The following is a 16,502-nucleotide window of genomic DNA, read 5'->3' as shown; positions in this document are numbered from 1 at the left end:
CAAGTGAGGTTTTTTCACAAAGAGCTGGGTCTAAAACTTTCTCTGAGGTAGCAAAGGGGCTCTGTGAACCCAAGCCTACCCACAGAGTTGGCTGGGCCCCTGGCAAACCCAGGTAATGGTCACTCCCCAGTTGTGATTTATTGATGATATCAATAGATGTGTGTTGGATCAGTAGCACTGGGGCTAGCATTCTGGCTGACAGATTTCATTTTGTGGCAGAAAGTGTGTCAAGCTATTATTGGTTACAGATGTTGAAATTATTTCTTGGTGCCACTTTTAATCCATTTTAACCACTTTGCCATTCATTTTTCCAATATTGTTTGTCACTTTCCATCAATTGGACAATTGGACTTTTTGCCTCTTTTTACCCATTCTACCACATTTTAAACCCTTTCATCAGTTTTTTTCCTGCCATTTTTGCCACTTTCAACCCATTTTGCTACTTTTAAAATCCTATTTACTACCTTTGACCACAACATTTGACTGGCAATGTTGGGCCTGGACTGAAACAAAATGAATAATTACTTTAGCCAGTAAGTAAGGGTAACAACATATCTCCAACTCTATTACAATTTTTCCATTTATATTGCCAAATTTTAACTCTGGCTTCAAGTACTTAGGGAGAACAATTAAGTTTTCAATTTGAGTATGTTTTATGTCATTTGCTTGTTATAAAATACGAGCTAATGCAGCACTAACAACAGAAAAATCTAAGAGCCATCTTAGAGCATGAAATACAGGACCTTGACAATTTGGCATTGTAAATCCAATTTTCACATAAAGGCTAAGAAATTCACAGCTCTGACCAGTGTTACTTATCTTGTTATTATTGTAAAGTGTATTGCTAGACTAGACACTATTCAGCTGCCCAAAACTCAGCTTTCAGTGCAAGTACAACAAATAAAAGGTCCTTAAAGTATTGAGTTAGCACGGAAGAGCCAAAGTGTACATGTGCCTAGGGGCACAGTTAAGGGTTCATAAGAAAAAAGTCTGCTTTTGAAGGTACAAAGAAAAAATGCAATCAACACTTGACTATCAGGTAACTGATTTTAGCTTAATTGTGGGCCGATTATTTTTCATCCAGGCTTAGAGAAGTTTTTTTGGCTTTTTTAAAGGAAAATCCTCTTTCATTGAAATGGTTTAGTTTTAGTATAAAAGAATACCTCTGTTTTAGGCTGCTCTTACTAATGAGCTGAATTGCTTGCTAGGCAAAATGAGAAATGAGCTTCAGTAAGGGTTTTTATTTAACAGTAACACTGAATATTACTTTGATCAGTCAAAAATTGATTTTACATGGATCTTGTATAAAGTTCAACGGCATTACAACAAACCACATACCAAGCCATGCTTTTTTAATTTTATTCATCACGCTGAAGTGATGAATATCAACATTACTTATTCAAATGTCAGTAGGGCCACAAACCTCCTCTCCACTGTGTGTGATTGACCTCTCTTTTTGAACGTCTGTGAATGTGGTTGAGCGCATCTTCCAGGCCTTATTCCATCCACCTGCTGCTGCTGGTGAAACCTGCAACAACCAGTGAAACAGAGAAGAGTAAATTCAACCTGTCTGCACGAGTTGGGGACAGTCGGCATGGCTCGTAGGCACAAAAATCTGTTGGTGTGTGAGGGGAACAGACCCGACCCAACCTTGGTCACAGTCAATCAAACGTGTGAATTTTAATAGAATAATGTAAGCATTCAGAATAAAACTAGGATGTTTTGAAAAGCTTTGGTAAAAAGTCCCTGCTCTATTTGACAGCGCTTGGGAGATACTTTTTAAAATGCCATTTTATAGGGAGGCTAATAATTTCATCTTCATCTGTATATATGATTGTCTGTCTACTGTCGTTTTTGCCTGCTCTTCATCGTTTGTTTATTCTGTGGAATTCAACTCTACAAATCTTTTATGCCCTCATCATAAAAGGATAACTTTAAATCATGACATGTCCATTTTCAATACATATGGCTCATTTTTTTTTAGATCTGCATGAGCCTATCGGCTCCTTATGTGTTTTAAGTGTTAGGCCATGTTACTATATTGAAGTGGTGTGACAGAAGCTGTTGACACAGCTTGCATTTTACTTTAATTTTTAATTCAATCATTAAATCATCTTGAACTTGTTTAAAATGCTCCCATAATTTTGAGGGTTTTTTTTCCTTTCACAGAACGGGGTAGTTCACCTTAAATTAATTCACACAAAGGAGATTGGTTACAATTACATGAGATATTCTCATAATTGCCATAAAAGTATTAAAAGGTTGATATTTATACAAAGATGGGCTAGGAGTTATGATTTATTTGAAGAAAACAGGCATATCTGTGTAAAATTAGACCCTGAGAATCCTCATAAAGCTGAAAGAGAATGATCCTTGCTTCAAAAGCAGGCTTTTGACGATAATATTGACAGTCAAGCGAGGCTCTTTCAGACGAATCATCCAATATTCAACTATTTGGGGTCACCTCTAGTTGAACTCAAACACTCAAATTGCTTGAAAACAGACTTAAGTGCTGGAACAAGCTCACGTTAAGTTGAAGTGAAAGATTTTTTTTAATGACGTCTTTTGTAGTGATGAACAAATGCTTCAGTCATTTTTCTCATTAACAGCGTAAAGTTTTGTATTCCAACACCAGGGCACACACTCAAGGAAGCTACTGTACACATCGCTGCCAACACAGTCGCATCAATAATTCATTCACAGGATAATTTATTCATTAATGACCTTATCATGAAAGTCTGGGAGAAGACAGTGGATTAGCTCGTCTCAGAGGAGATACATCTGTTTTCCTCGGTCTTTCTGTCTCCCTGCTCGGCTTTCATAATGCACATGTGACGCAGATGAAGAGGAACAACAACAACCAAACTCCTTAACAACAAACTTAAGCTTGAATCATCACTGTGAAAATTATTTTTCCCTCTTTAAATTTGGAGATCAGAAATAATTATCAACCAGGAAATTTAGGTCCTCTAACTGAAATAAAAGGCACCATTCATATTCCAAGCCTTGATACCCAATTCTAGTCTTGCTCTCATTTTTCTGGCCTTTACCAGACTCCTCCAAAAGTGGCTAAAATTTGAACATACAAATATTAACATTTTTTTTTGTTTGTTTTAAGTTTCTTCTAAATGCAGATTAATTAAATCTCCTAGCCAGACTTACTATACTACAATGAGACAGAAGGTGGTTATGTAGATATTTTGGCTCTATATTTCTGGGGCGGTGATGTTGTCCATGATGTTATAATGCATCATATTTGCTTTTTATTGGCCAGCAGCAATTTCAGTTAGGTGGATCAAATTTTAAATCAATCACAATATATATATATATTTTAAATCTCATAAGTTTTGGGGGTGTTTCAATAGCTGTAGGGATTTAAAGAAAAAAGGTTCACCGCAACAATTTTTTTCTCTGCACATTTTCTAAGTTTGATAATCTTTTGGGGGCCAAATGGGAAGGTGTTGAGGGCCTGATGTGGCCCCCAGATTGCCAGTTCATGATCACTACTGTACACCAATATGGTCCTTCCTGTGGGAGTCTGATTCAGAAGATGTACACTTCAACTACATCTGTAAATGAGGAGGAATTCATTATAACTTGAGTACACTTATAGTTAAGTATGTTTCAGTAATGGATGGACATAAGATACGTTTTTTTCCTCTAATTTCTTTTAAACTTCCTTCTGTTAGGTTTTTTAATGTCATGCTGTTTAAATACACTGTATCCCATAATTATATTCAATTCAGAGAAATCTGGGCTATTATTCGCTATTTGGTATGGCCTTTACCATCAAACCCTTCAAAAATTAAAGGTTATTTGTTTTCTGGATTTGATCAACATCTAAGTCAAACCTGAAGCTCAAGGATCTTGAAAACTAAAGGGCTGAACAATTTGGGCAAATAATCGAATTGTAATTTATTTCCCCCAATACTGCATTTGTGATTTAATATGTGATTATTTTTACATTCCTCCTTTTGTGTATTTTTCAACAAAACAACCAATAAATTGTTCTATATCAAAACCAGCACAATATTAGATAGATTAAACTACAGATGAAAGACTTTGGCAAAATATGTAATTGCAATAATTTTTAATCATACAAAAACAAGAGAAGTAAAATGTTTTTGCAAACCATTAAAAAAAAGACACTTCAAATATTTATATAATGTGTGGAACATAAGAACTCTGCAGCAAAAAAATGGTATTAAACTGGTATTTTAACACACATTCAGAAAAAAAAATTGCAGAGTTTGTGATTCATAATGGGACATAATGGGATTCAGCCAAATTTTTGAAAAACTGTCCAGAGGTTGCCCATAAGGGAGGATAAAGGGGAGGGGTTTTTCTGGTGCCCAGTCAAATGGGGAGCCCATGGAGCTCAGCAAAATCATGATCCATTGTAAAGTTAAGCTGTGATAACTACATTTGAGTTTAAACTGAACAATAATCACTCACACCAGATTGACAAAAAATATAGATATTTTATTTACTATTGCTGCAGCAAAAAATGCCATTTTCAAAATGTAAAACCCTTTCCTAAAACAGTAAAGTTTTTAAATTAATGTAAGAATGTGGATGGGCAAATCAAACTGAACCATATTTTAAGTAATGTCAAATGTCGGGATGCCAGAAAATAAAGTAAAAGAAACTGTGAGAATTTCAGTGAAAATTAAATATTTGCAAAAATAATACAAAAATGGGCAACAGTTGGCGAAAACTGATCAAAAGCAGGGGTGCATGGTATTGGACTTTGGCCAATATCCAATATGCTGATATTTATAAAACTTTTTAAACTGAAACCAATATTTAAATGTTATTTAGACCTAAAACTCCAGTCCCTAAAATACATGATTAAAAGCTTCAGGTAAACAAATTTGATTCCTTAAAACACACTCTCAAGTGTAAAGAATGATGATGAATAAAGAAAAGACTTTAGCTGTCATATGCCCGTTGGTCCAGCATAAAACTCCATGAACTTACTTGTTCCTACAGTCAGTGGGGGGTAGAGTACACAGTTACAGTACTCCACTAAAAGTACTGTTACGTAACAATAATAATTACTCAAGTAGAAGTAAAAGTACTCATAAAATAAGTACTTGAGTAAGAGTAAATAAGATCCTTATTACAAGACTACTCAAGTACTGAGTAACTTCATGAGTAACTTTATTTTGTGCAATTTATTAAAATGTATTGTATTACAACATATTATTCAGGGGTAGTAATGTAAACTGCACATTGTCATAAATAAATTAGCAAAACTTGCCAACAGTAAGAGACATAAAAAAAAACTTAATACATAAAGCAGCAGTCAAGTTATGTTTGTTAATCACAATTATGAGATGAAAAATTCAATGAGAAAAACAGACTCTTCCTCTCATAATAGTTATGTTATTTCTACCAATGATTTTAATCTCACATACGTGAATTTGTACCTTGCAGTTCTTACTTTTTAATCACATTATATATATTTTATCATGTATTAATGATTTTTGGCTCATATTTATGAAATTAATCTTATGAACTTGCCATATTTCTGTTTGGTTTTTTTTTTTGGGGGGGGGGGGGGGTTGCCCTATTTTATTTAATTTTTACTTTTTAGCTCAAATTTTATGAGTTTTTATCCTGATTATCACTCAACAAATTTGGCAGGCCAAACACAACTTTGGCCCTCTAGCCACACGTTAAAACCATGTCGAGTATAATCACAGATATCAGAGATATGCCACATGCACATGATAATAGTTTCACCTACGACTTAACGTTAAATAATGCTGTGTAAAATCACATTTGTGGCAGAGTTGCAGAGGTGGTTGGACACATGACATAATGTATCACTGAGACAACTGTGTCTTTGCAGTCTGCTAGTTAAAACAGAGATTTGAACTTACAACGTTTAGCTAACTAGCAGTGCAGTCGTTAGCTTGTTTAGCTTACTTACGTGCTATCTTAGATATGACGTGCTATTTTTGGAGCTTGAGATCTCCACCGTTTTAGTTAGACACAGTAGGCAGCGCATTATGTGGCTGTTGTTCCTCGTCGTTTGAAAGGCAAAGAGTCTTGATGTTGGGCCAGAGATGAACATGCTCCTCTGACGGAGACGCAGGTACTACATCTTCAGCTATTATCTCCAACTGTTGATAGTTAAGAGGGAGGGGTCACGCCTCCGTTTACTCTGTGGTGCTGGGGATTTTACCTCACGCTGCTGTGAGAGCTCAGCTGAGTGTAAAAACTACTTATGAAAATAAATTATTGACAAGTAAAAATAGCGACCAGTGCGCATGCCCAGTGTAACGGAGTAGAAGTATAGTTTTTAATCACAAATGTAACGTAGTAGGAGTAACAATTACTCAGCTCAAAAACTACTCTCAGAAGTAGGATTTTTCAAATAACTACTCAAGTACATGTAACGGAGTAGTTGTAGTAACGCGTTACTACCTACCTCTGCCTATAGCCAATGTTTACAGCAGATTTTTTTTGTAGCCAAAATACTGGTTGTAAATATCGGCAGAGATTTTAACATCTGCCGATACCAATAACTCTTCAGATAATACCTGACAAGACCGAAATCATAAAGATAACATTATGAATTCCTAGTTAAAAGTGGCAAAAACCTGGTTCAAAGTGGAAAAAAGATGTGAAAATGTGTAAACAGAGTCAAAAAGTGTTAGGAGGAGAGGTTATATGGCAAAAATTAGGAAAAAATGGGCCAAGGAGGCAAAAAAATGTGTCAAAAATGGGTAAAAAGTGGAAAAATCTGACGGAAATGTGTTAGTGGCAACAAGTAGCCAAAAAAGTGGTGAAAATATGTTAAAACCGGTACAAATGGGTTAAAACTGGCAAAGAAAGTGGTGAAAATAGGTAGTGGCACGACCAAACAATGTCAATGTCAGACCCACAGAAACATTCCAGCACAATAAAACAATAAAATTTATAATATAAAAAAATCAAATTTTAAGCAGTAAATTAAAAGTACACTAAAAATATGGCTAAGCAAACTTTATGTGCTTAACAGCTAACTTTGATAGCTAACTTAATTATGCTAATTGCTTGTTAACTTTACTAGACCTTAAGCATAAAATTCGTGTTTCGTACTAATATAGGTTTACTTTGAGAAGTAGCAATGAGTCTAATAGATAAGACTGAACTGAAACGCATTAAATATAAAATCCTTCATTGAATCTTTTTGTACACAAGGTTTTTCCTCTGATAAAATTAAACCCACGAAATTAATAACCAAACAGAGATTGCGTGTACGTACGTTTTTTTCAATTTAGTGTTGCTTACGTTGCTTGAGGGTGATTCTCCGGTGTGAATTTCTACCAAACATCCTTTGTTCCACTTGCTTATCAAAAAAATGCAGGTGAATGTGCAACTTCAGCTATTACAACCTGCTTTACTTTCGCAATATTTTCAAGTTTCCTTCGGTTTCAAAGTACACGAATGCCAATTCATGGATATATCGCTACCAGGAACTGCCCATAGTTTATTCGGCACACGCCAAAACGCGCCAGTTGGTCAGAATATGTTAAAAATAAAGGCTTAAGAGTGTTGAATTGGAGGCTACAGTAAATGATAGCTTAAAAACTATTCACAGAAGCTTCAAATTAACGTAAGTGCAATTCCGATACGTTGGGGACGATTTTGCCCCAAATTAAAGGCTTACAAAGTCAGTTTATTTCATATTAAAGAAGCATGTTAGACAGAAGTCTCTGGACATTTATTTCTACTTTCACCAGTAGAGGCCACCCTAAATCCTATTAAGACCCGCTGGCTGAGTCAGTTTACATAGCCTTATATCAATGGAAAGGACTAATTGACAAACTGATATTTTACATTCTCTTTATGAACACATAACCTACAGTAAGCATTGTCACTGTAAGGCCCATGTTGTGATAATTTTAACACCCCTTCAGCCCTAAAGATAGGCCTACACTACCCCCCCCCCCCATATATAATAAGAGGACTCTAATGGTGAAAACCAATACTTGAGTCACCTTGTCAGAAAGCTTTCTTTTTTCACAGAATAATTTACAGCATGATGTTCCTCATTTCTTCAGAGCCCATGGAGTATCATTGTCATTCAGGATATCTAACAGTGTGCCCTACTTTCCAGATAAAATCACTGACATGTAAAATGAGGTACAAGTTAATGAAGCAATGTTTCTCTCATTTCCTTGCAGTTACAAAACTAACACACAACCCCGCCCTGGGATTCCATGGGAGGCAGCGTCTCTGTGTTCAAACCCCTTCATCGTCCTCTGAGAGTCCCCTTCCAACACGGCTAAGTAGGTAAATGTGATTGAGTATTGATTTGTGTTGTGAAGGTTTGGGTTCTTCATTTATCCTCTCAGAGGACACAGAAGAGAGAACAGTGGAAATGTCCTTAGGGAGAAGAAACCCCTCAGGCTTTGATGACTCTTCATTCACTCAGTTATCTAAGAAGTATTTTTGCATGGCATACTTTCCAGGATTCATTCATGACCTTCAGACTCCAGCAAGGCAACAGCACCACTCAGAGGACACAAGAGCACACAACAAGGAGCATATTAACATCTGCTACACAAACAGATGTTAAAAATGGAAAATTGTGTCTGCCATGAATGCAAGACCGCCCAGAAGGGGGATAAAGGGGAGAGCTTTCTGGGGCCAAGCCAAATTGGGGGTTCCTGGAGGTCTGCAAAATCATGGTCCACAGCAAAGTCAAGCTGTGATTACCATATTTTATTTTTAACCTGAATAACAATCATTCTTATCAAAGCAACAACTAAAAATATGTGTATCTAATTATGCTGTAGTACAGTATAGCCTTTTTAACAATGTAAACCTATTTTATTTAACAAATTACCTTTTAAGTAGTAATGTTAAAGTAGAAGAAACTGAGACAATATTTATGTAAAAAATCAAATAATGTGAAGAGGGAAAAAAAGGGCAAAAAGTGTCAAAAATGTGTCAAAGGGGGCAAAATGTGGCAAAAATGATAGAAAAAAGGCAAAAAATTGACTAAGAATTGCAAAATGGAATGAAAGTGGCAAAAAGCAGCAATTATGGGGAAAGGGCATCAACATGGTCTTTATGGGGCATAATGAAGTGTCAAAATTGTGAAAATAAAATAAAATGGGAGAAAAGCAGCAAAAACTAGTGGAAAGTAGCAAAAATAGCATAAAAGTGTCAAAATATTGGCAAAAGTGGATGAAAAGTAGCAAAATGGACAAGAGGTGGCAATTAATGGGTTAAAAAAGGCAAAACATGGGGAAAAAAGGATGCAAAAACAAAAAAAAATGAAAAAAATGGACAGAGTTGCAAAAATGGGTTAAGGGTGGTAGGAAATGGTGAAAGGTGTCACAAATGAGTGGAAAGTGCCAAAAAGGCAATAATGGGGGTAAAAGCAATAAAAATGGGTTAGAAGGGGCATAAAGAAGTGGCAAAGATAAGCAGAAAGCACCAAAAGCGGGTTAGAAGTGTCAAAAATGGATAGAAGGTGTCAAAAATGGGTTAAAAGTGTAAGAAAAATAGCAAAAATTGAGAAAAAGCAACAAAAATGGCAATAAGTGGTAAAACTGGGTTAAAAGGGGGAAAAAATGTGGCAAAGAGACAAGCATGGTCTAGAAGAGGCAAAAATGGGTTAAAAGTGTACAAAAATTTAGCAGCAAAAATCATAGAAAGTGGTGAAAAAATTGTTAAAGCTGTGGAAAACTGGCAAAAATTGACAAAAAGCAGCAGAAATAGGCCAGAGGTGGTAAAAGGTGGCAATAACTGTCAAAACTGAGGTCAAAAGTGGCAACAAGAATTAGCAAAAAAGGGCAGGAAGTGCAGCAAAAAGTGAAAGTGTTAAAAAGCTTTTAAAGTAGTATGCAAAGATAATTTTGACATCAGAACCCAACAACAGTTTGACACTTTTCAGCTTTAAAATGGGTTAAAACTGTTTGCCAGGATGCTAGCACCAATGCTACTAACCTAACACAAATACAGAACATTGATATCATCAATAAACCATAACTCCTTAGGGTGCATTCTCTGGGTGATTCAGGGGCCCAGCCAATACTGTGGACAGGCCTGCATGAACGTCAGACTCTCTAATCAAATGATATTTTACTGGACAGAAAGTGATGGATGTTTCATGTGTCATGCATATATCCACACTCAGTGTTACACTGGACACTAATTTTGTAAAAACATTATCTGTTCTTCTAATTTTCTAACAAAGTATTGACATGTACTTAATTTTGGTCATTGATAAACAAAAAACAGAAGGCTTTTTTTAATTTTAGATCATTTTTATTTTCTTCTTTAGTAACAAAGGTCTGTTTCCTGTCCCTTTGTCAGAAATAATCAAACACAATTCACCCTGCTCTATTGCTAAGTTTGGAGCCTCTCCTCACATTGTCGCCGAGGGCTCATGTCACAGTCGCTCATTCAGTCTTTGTCGTTCTTTTCAACTCTCATACACACACGCAGCCACACTGTTCCCCAGCAAACAGCCTCCACTCAGGAAATTGGTGGCACTGTTGAGATATTGTATCATAGCAACACCAAAGCAACACTGCCTACAGCTGAAACATAAATAAAAGCCAAGGCAGCACCATGGCAAAGGAAGCTTTTTCTGCTATTGCTTTAGTAGGATTCTTTGTGGAAAAAAATTCACATTTCAGCTTATCAATATGATAGGAGGACCCTGAAAAGCTCTGATGTTTTATCTGCTGGCACAGAAAGCGTCATACTGTATATATTTACAATACAGGTGGTACGTATCTAAACTGCAGATACACGGGCACTTCCATGCACACAAACGCACGCACACATTTTCAAACATGCTTCCCAGAAGCAGTGAAATGGTCACATGTCTTAGACATAGTATAACATGACAGCAACAAATTAAAATAAAAATGTAACAGTGATATCATATACATCATAATAATGGCATTAAAAACTTTAAAATAGATAAGTTTAACACTGAAAATAGTGACAGAGAACTGAACAGTGATATTCAACACAATTTATCGATAACAGGGATAAAGCACATTGATGGACCCGATGAGTGTTTCCTTTCTGCGATCAAGATTCCTCATGTACATGTTCCTGGTCGAGTGTGTTTTTCATAATGTAATACACAATGTGATGCTGACATGTAGTCATACTGTACTGTTCCAAGTCATTTCTATACACTGGAAACACGGGATTTCTGCATCTTTACTAGCAGAAGGCACAATTTAACTTCTTCAAATATAAGTTAAAGCTACTTTGGCATGTTTTAACATGGTAATAAAACAGATTGATATTCATTCTGGTATCTAATTAAAAGCTAAAAAGCTAAATAAATATTAAGCTGAAAGAATGACTATTTCTAGTCAGTAAATTTTTATCCCTGACACAGCTGCCATGTTAAAAAATGTTTTGTCGTCAGTCAATTAAAAATCAATCTAATTGATTAAAGGCTTTGTATTTAATTCATCACAAATAATCACATGTTGATAATTTATAAAAGATTGTATGACTTGTAGATTTAAACACAGCATTAACAAAACAATCAGAAAGGATAGGCTTCTGAATGGCATCAACATTTTTGAAAAAGAGAAGTCAAGACCGAGGGCAGATTGACCACTTGACATCCTAGACAATCTAGGATTTTTTTTTTATCTGTAGAATATGGATTTTATACATAAAATTATCAAAATTAAGAGCACAAAAATGTGTCATGTGTTCCAGTTAAAGTTGTAAAGCTACTTCAGCCAGTTGTGTGATAGCATCAGTATGCGATTAATAAGAATACATTTTTTAATCACATTTTTCATACCTGTGAAAATTTTTTGGCAGCACTAGTTTTTTTTTCAATCTGTCACTGTTTAAAGGAGGCAGGATGAGATTTTTTTTTAAAGGTGGCCTATCACTGGATCAGTTTCATTGCTGTTTAACTTTTGCTGCTCTTAATTTGTGGAATTTCCCCTTGTAGGACTAAAATGGGATATCCCATCTTAACCTTCATGTCTCTGATAGGCATCATGGCAGTAGCCCATTTTGTGGCTGTGCCACAAACCCAACCAGCGCTAAACCCTGACTTGTGGGATGGTGTAAGAGCCCAGTCAGTGCTGGTTGAAGGGCTAGTTGAAAACATTATCTTTTAAAGGCATCTGACATTAAGAAAATTGTATTGTTAGTAACTTTATGTAATGCTGTCTAATACTGGCATATGATCAGATTGGGAATCTGTTATTATCACATGTATTTTGTACTGCCACAATAACAACTCCTACTACTGTGAGACAAAATAACTAGGACCCAAGGATCATAAGCAGGAACCAGACTTTGGATTAGGTTGAATATTGGCAAGACATTGGAGTAGTAGATGAGGATGTGTGAAAATAAATAAATAAATCATGAAGATATTTTCAGTCAATATATCACAGAAATCTGTTTATCTGTTTCATATCTAATAAAGGAACCAAAGTCCACCTGTCAATAATGTCATATTGACTTAGAACAGTTTAGTTTATGAGGCAAATAAGTAGTTATGTGATGTTAAAAGAGTCATCTGAAGAATTATTGGAGTTAATCACAGAAATGATCTCTATCACAAGTGTGTGAATGACTGTGACTCAGTACAGTACACAGCAGCAGCATGAAAAGACACTCCAAGTCCTCTTCCTGAATGAATCCCATCCTGGATCAGATGTTTCTGGCCCAGCTGCTCCAGCACTGTGATCCAGATAAAGCCTGCTTTCCTGGGTTCAGGTCTTTCCCATCAGTGCTCGTCTGATCCGACAGGTTGAAAAGAGGAACGGACACTCTGAGCTTCATTTACACACAGATGACCGAACGCTTTGTTGTACCATTCTGGAGATCTTCCCCTGTAACAAGCAAAGCGTGCATGTTAAATACTGCAGTGCTGATTAAAGTCCTTACATTAAGAACACTTGAAATCTGCCCACACCTGAGGTCTACTCTGGAGATGTGTGTGAGCCTGGTCCTTCCACTCCCACAGGGCTCCAGGAGGTACTGTGACTCCAGCACCACCCCCCTCACTGATCCCATGCGTGGGCTATCTTCATGTTCCACGGACACGCACACCAGCGCACAAGAGCCTTTACATAGGTCTGTGCGCCAGGATCTGAAGCCAAGGCAAAGCATGGAAATGTTATTTTCATTAAGAAGAATATTTTTAAATGACACATGACACATCATCAGATAACCATCAATGTCCAATACCGTACAAAGCTGGCATCAAAGTCTTATGTCCTAAAAAAGAGCAAAAAAAAAACCATTTTGTACTCTTTCAGAAAAAAATAAAATTTTCCTGTTTAGAAACGGAGAAACATCCATTCTATCATGTTTATTTTTAGAAAATTCCCCCATTTCTTATAGTGCAATGTTTATTTTCTTATAAATGATCAACTATCCATCTTTTATCTATACTGCTCATCCCATATGGGGTCTGGAGCCAGTCCCAGCTGTCACTGGGCAAGAACCGGGGTATACCCTGCCTGGACTGGTCCCTTGTCAATCACAAGGCTGACAAATAGAAAAGCAAGCAGCCATACTCACATGAAGAGTGTGGTCTTCAGACTGTGGGTAATAGCTACTTACAGATTCTACATGGGGATGTATCTATGTATAGTTCTGTTCTTCATCTGTTTGTCTGAGCTGTACTGCCCAATCACGCTTCATGTTAACATTATTAAATAGGCAGAACTTTGTCCATGCTGATGACAAACCAGCTCCCATCAACAATATAATCATGATTCATTTGCCTCTGTAAACAGATAACTGCGCCAGAGTAGCTAACAATTCATTAAAATTTCAAGGAGAGACCTGACAAGGCTTGACTTTTTACTTTATACAAATCTGCATCATAATGTCATTATATCAGGCTAATACTCCTGAAGTAACAATGAGTAAAGCCCTGGTATCTTATGTACATTTTACTCTTGAGTCATGAGAAGGACGCCACTACTCTAAGGATAATGGTGAGAAGAACAAAGCTATGTTAACATGGCAAAGATAAACACCACATAGAAAAGAAAATCTTTGGGTGCAGATGGGCTAGTGGTTAAGGCGTGCCTGGATAGTGCGGGTTCAAGCCTTTCCTGCATGTCCTCCCCAACTCTCTCATCCTTGTTTCCAATTCTATCCACTGTCCTCCTCTATAGATAAAGGCATAAAATTACCCTAAAAAGATAGCTTTAAAAAACAAAAAAAGAGAGAAGGAAAGTAAAACTTGCCTGAAAATCATTTAACACTAACCCCTAGCTTTGTCAGAAAAATTCACCTTTGTTTACAGAGACATACTAAAACATTTGTCAGATGATGATAGATGAATGAGGCTTCTTTATTACTCTGAGTGTCTTGGCTCTACTTGGTTTGACTTGGCACGACAGGGCAGCCCAGCAGGAGATTTAGTTTTCCACCACAGCCGAGTGCGTCTAGAGCTGATGAAGCGCCATTTTGAGTCAATGATGTTAAATAGCTGCGCTTCAGTAAGCACTGTTTTGATCCAGCAGAAGAAGAAGAAGCACTTTATGATTTTGACATCAAAGTTTCTTCTTCTTCTTCTATTGGTAATCCAGTAGGTAATTTAAAGTTCAGTTCTGCTAGGCATCCCTGAATCATGATGAACCACTGTAATGTCACTGTGGCACGCTTTGAGGCGGGGCGGGTACGCTTGGGCCCTGCTCCAGAGTAGGACTGTTCTGGGCATGGCTCAACAAAAGTAAATCTGCAAAGCTTGGTTAAGCACTGCCAAAAGTCATTGTGGAGAAGCCAAAAATCACTGCCAGTGAGGTTCAAGATCAGAGTGCCCGGAGAGAACCCACACACTGACGAGGAGAACATGCATATTCTGCTCAGAAAAGCCCCATCTGAGCGATATTCAAATTGAACCGCTGCATCACTGTGCAAAACTGTGATTAAAAAACTCTTCCCTAATTTATATACATTTTTGTTTTAGAGTTTTAAGTAGATTTTCTGAACAGCAATAATAATCATATCCATGTTGTCCACTCTCTGTAAGCAGCTTTTCAGCATTAAGATGTTATTGCTTGTAGTACCTAACAAGAGATTTACTGTTAAATAATGATTGTTTTCCCTTTAAAATAAATAGCATATCCCACAAAACATCCAATTTTTAAAAAAATGCATGGTTTCTGACCTCAGTACCACAAAGTCACAGCTGGGGTGAGGTGGCATGTTGCAGCAGGAGAACTGGTACACATCCGTCTGTTTATCCAGGGTCTCCAGGATCTTCTCCTGCTGTAGTTCAATCTGCCACAGGGGGCGCTCTCTGAGAAGCCGCTGCAGTACTTCACTAGGTGTTGCTGACACTTCAACACAAACTCGCCAGCGCCTTAGAGGATTACCATCTCCCACCTAATGAGTTAAAAACAGTTTAATGATGTCTCTAATTATTGTGATGCAGTTACAAGAGTTTATGCACAATATTTTTGCAGAATTTTCCTTTAATATCAGGCTCATTAAAACGTCTGAGTTAACAAGTTTTCCTGTAAAATACATTTAATAAGTTGCTGACAGTTCCTGTTTTAGCCTCTTTTCATTTTCCATTTCTGCCTGTCTGAAGCTGCACTAGTATTCCAGATAATTAATGACGACTACCTACCTTTTTAAATGCTAATTCTGTGTGGTCAGTAGTTGAACGAGACACCCAGCCTTTGCTCCTATCTTTGGCCTCCTCCAGCAGGCTCTGAACCAGCCTTTCTAGATGAGCGTGATATGATCCTTCCTCATCTTCCTCTTCCTCGTCCATCACCTCTTCCTCGTGAACCTTGCACAGCTCGTCCAGAGGAGGCACCATCAGCTCAGCCTCCATGTAGGAGTTGCGAGACTGGGTCACCATCTCCTCCGGGATCTGGGGATGTTCAGGAGGAAAAAATTACATCACAAGCCACCACATCGTTTGGGCCAAATTGAAACTATGTGGAAAGCAGAAAATAGATCTTAATAAATAATTCACAGTGCGATGTGGTGAAGCTTCCATCGGCTGTTTTAACAGCAAAAGGTGTTGCAAAAGGAATGCCAGAACAGTGTATCAACAGATTTATTTTGCAGTATTTGCTGCCTCTCTAATACAGCCATTTATAAAACACAAAAAGGTTTCACTTTTAATTTGTTAGAGAAAAAAAATGTCACTTTCCTTCAGTTTTCTATTGCTAAAACTCTAAAAACACATTAAACTCAAAACTGCAGTTTTCATCTCTGCCCTTGAAAATGTTTTTCATGACAGCAGTAGTAAATACTATACACTTACACAGCCTGAAGATAATGATGATATACAGTCTTTAGAGCACATTGCACAGTTATACTGTGGCCTTGAATGATACCAGCTCTGCAGGGAAAACCCTGCTCCACTTAACGTATTCAGTTATTTTTGTCTATTAATTTCACACACTAAAATGTGCTCATGCATTACTTCTTCATAAACACTGTAAATAGTAAAGCTTCTGTCATTAATCATGTTTACTCCCACAGAAACGACTCAATGCCCCATAAATCCTGAC

The 16,502-nt window shown here is 37.0% G+C and overlaps 1 protein-coding gene across 3 annotated transcripts in view; it reads right to left on the bottom strand.

Moving 5' to 3' along the window:
• Window positions 1-10,278: 10,278 nt before the first annotated feature.
• stard13a (StAR-related lipid transfer (START) domain containing 13a) overlaps window positions 10,279-16,502 on the bottom strand; it is an 83,940-nt gene continuing 77,716 nt past the window's right edge. For all 3 annotated transcript variants that reach the window (XM_041800843.1, XM_041800844.1, XM_041800845.1), the window contains 4 exons: window positions 15,605-15,853; window positions 15,140-15,357; window positions 12,926-13,102; window positions 10,279-12,842 (listed from right to left, as the gene is read on the bottom strand). In XM_041800843.1, coding sequence (XP_041656777.1) covers window positions 12,737-12,842; window positions 12,926-13,102; window positions 15,140-15,357; window positions 15,605-15,853 — 750 coding nt within the window. In that variant the 3' untranslated portion in view covers window positions 10,279-12,736. The remainder of the gene's footprint in view (window positions 12,843-12,925; window positions 13,103-15,139; window positions 15,358-15,604; window positions 15,854-16,502) is intronic.

Source organism: Cheilinus undulatus, linkage group 12, assembly GCF_018320785.1.
Source record: "Cheilinus undulatus linkage group 12, ASM1832078v1, whole genome shotgun sequence".
NCBI lineage: Eukaryota > Metazoa > Chordata > Actinopteri > Labriformes > Labridae > Cheilinus > Cheilinus undulatus.
This window is presented reverse-complemented; position numbering and strand designations above follow the sequence as displayed.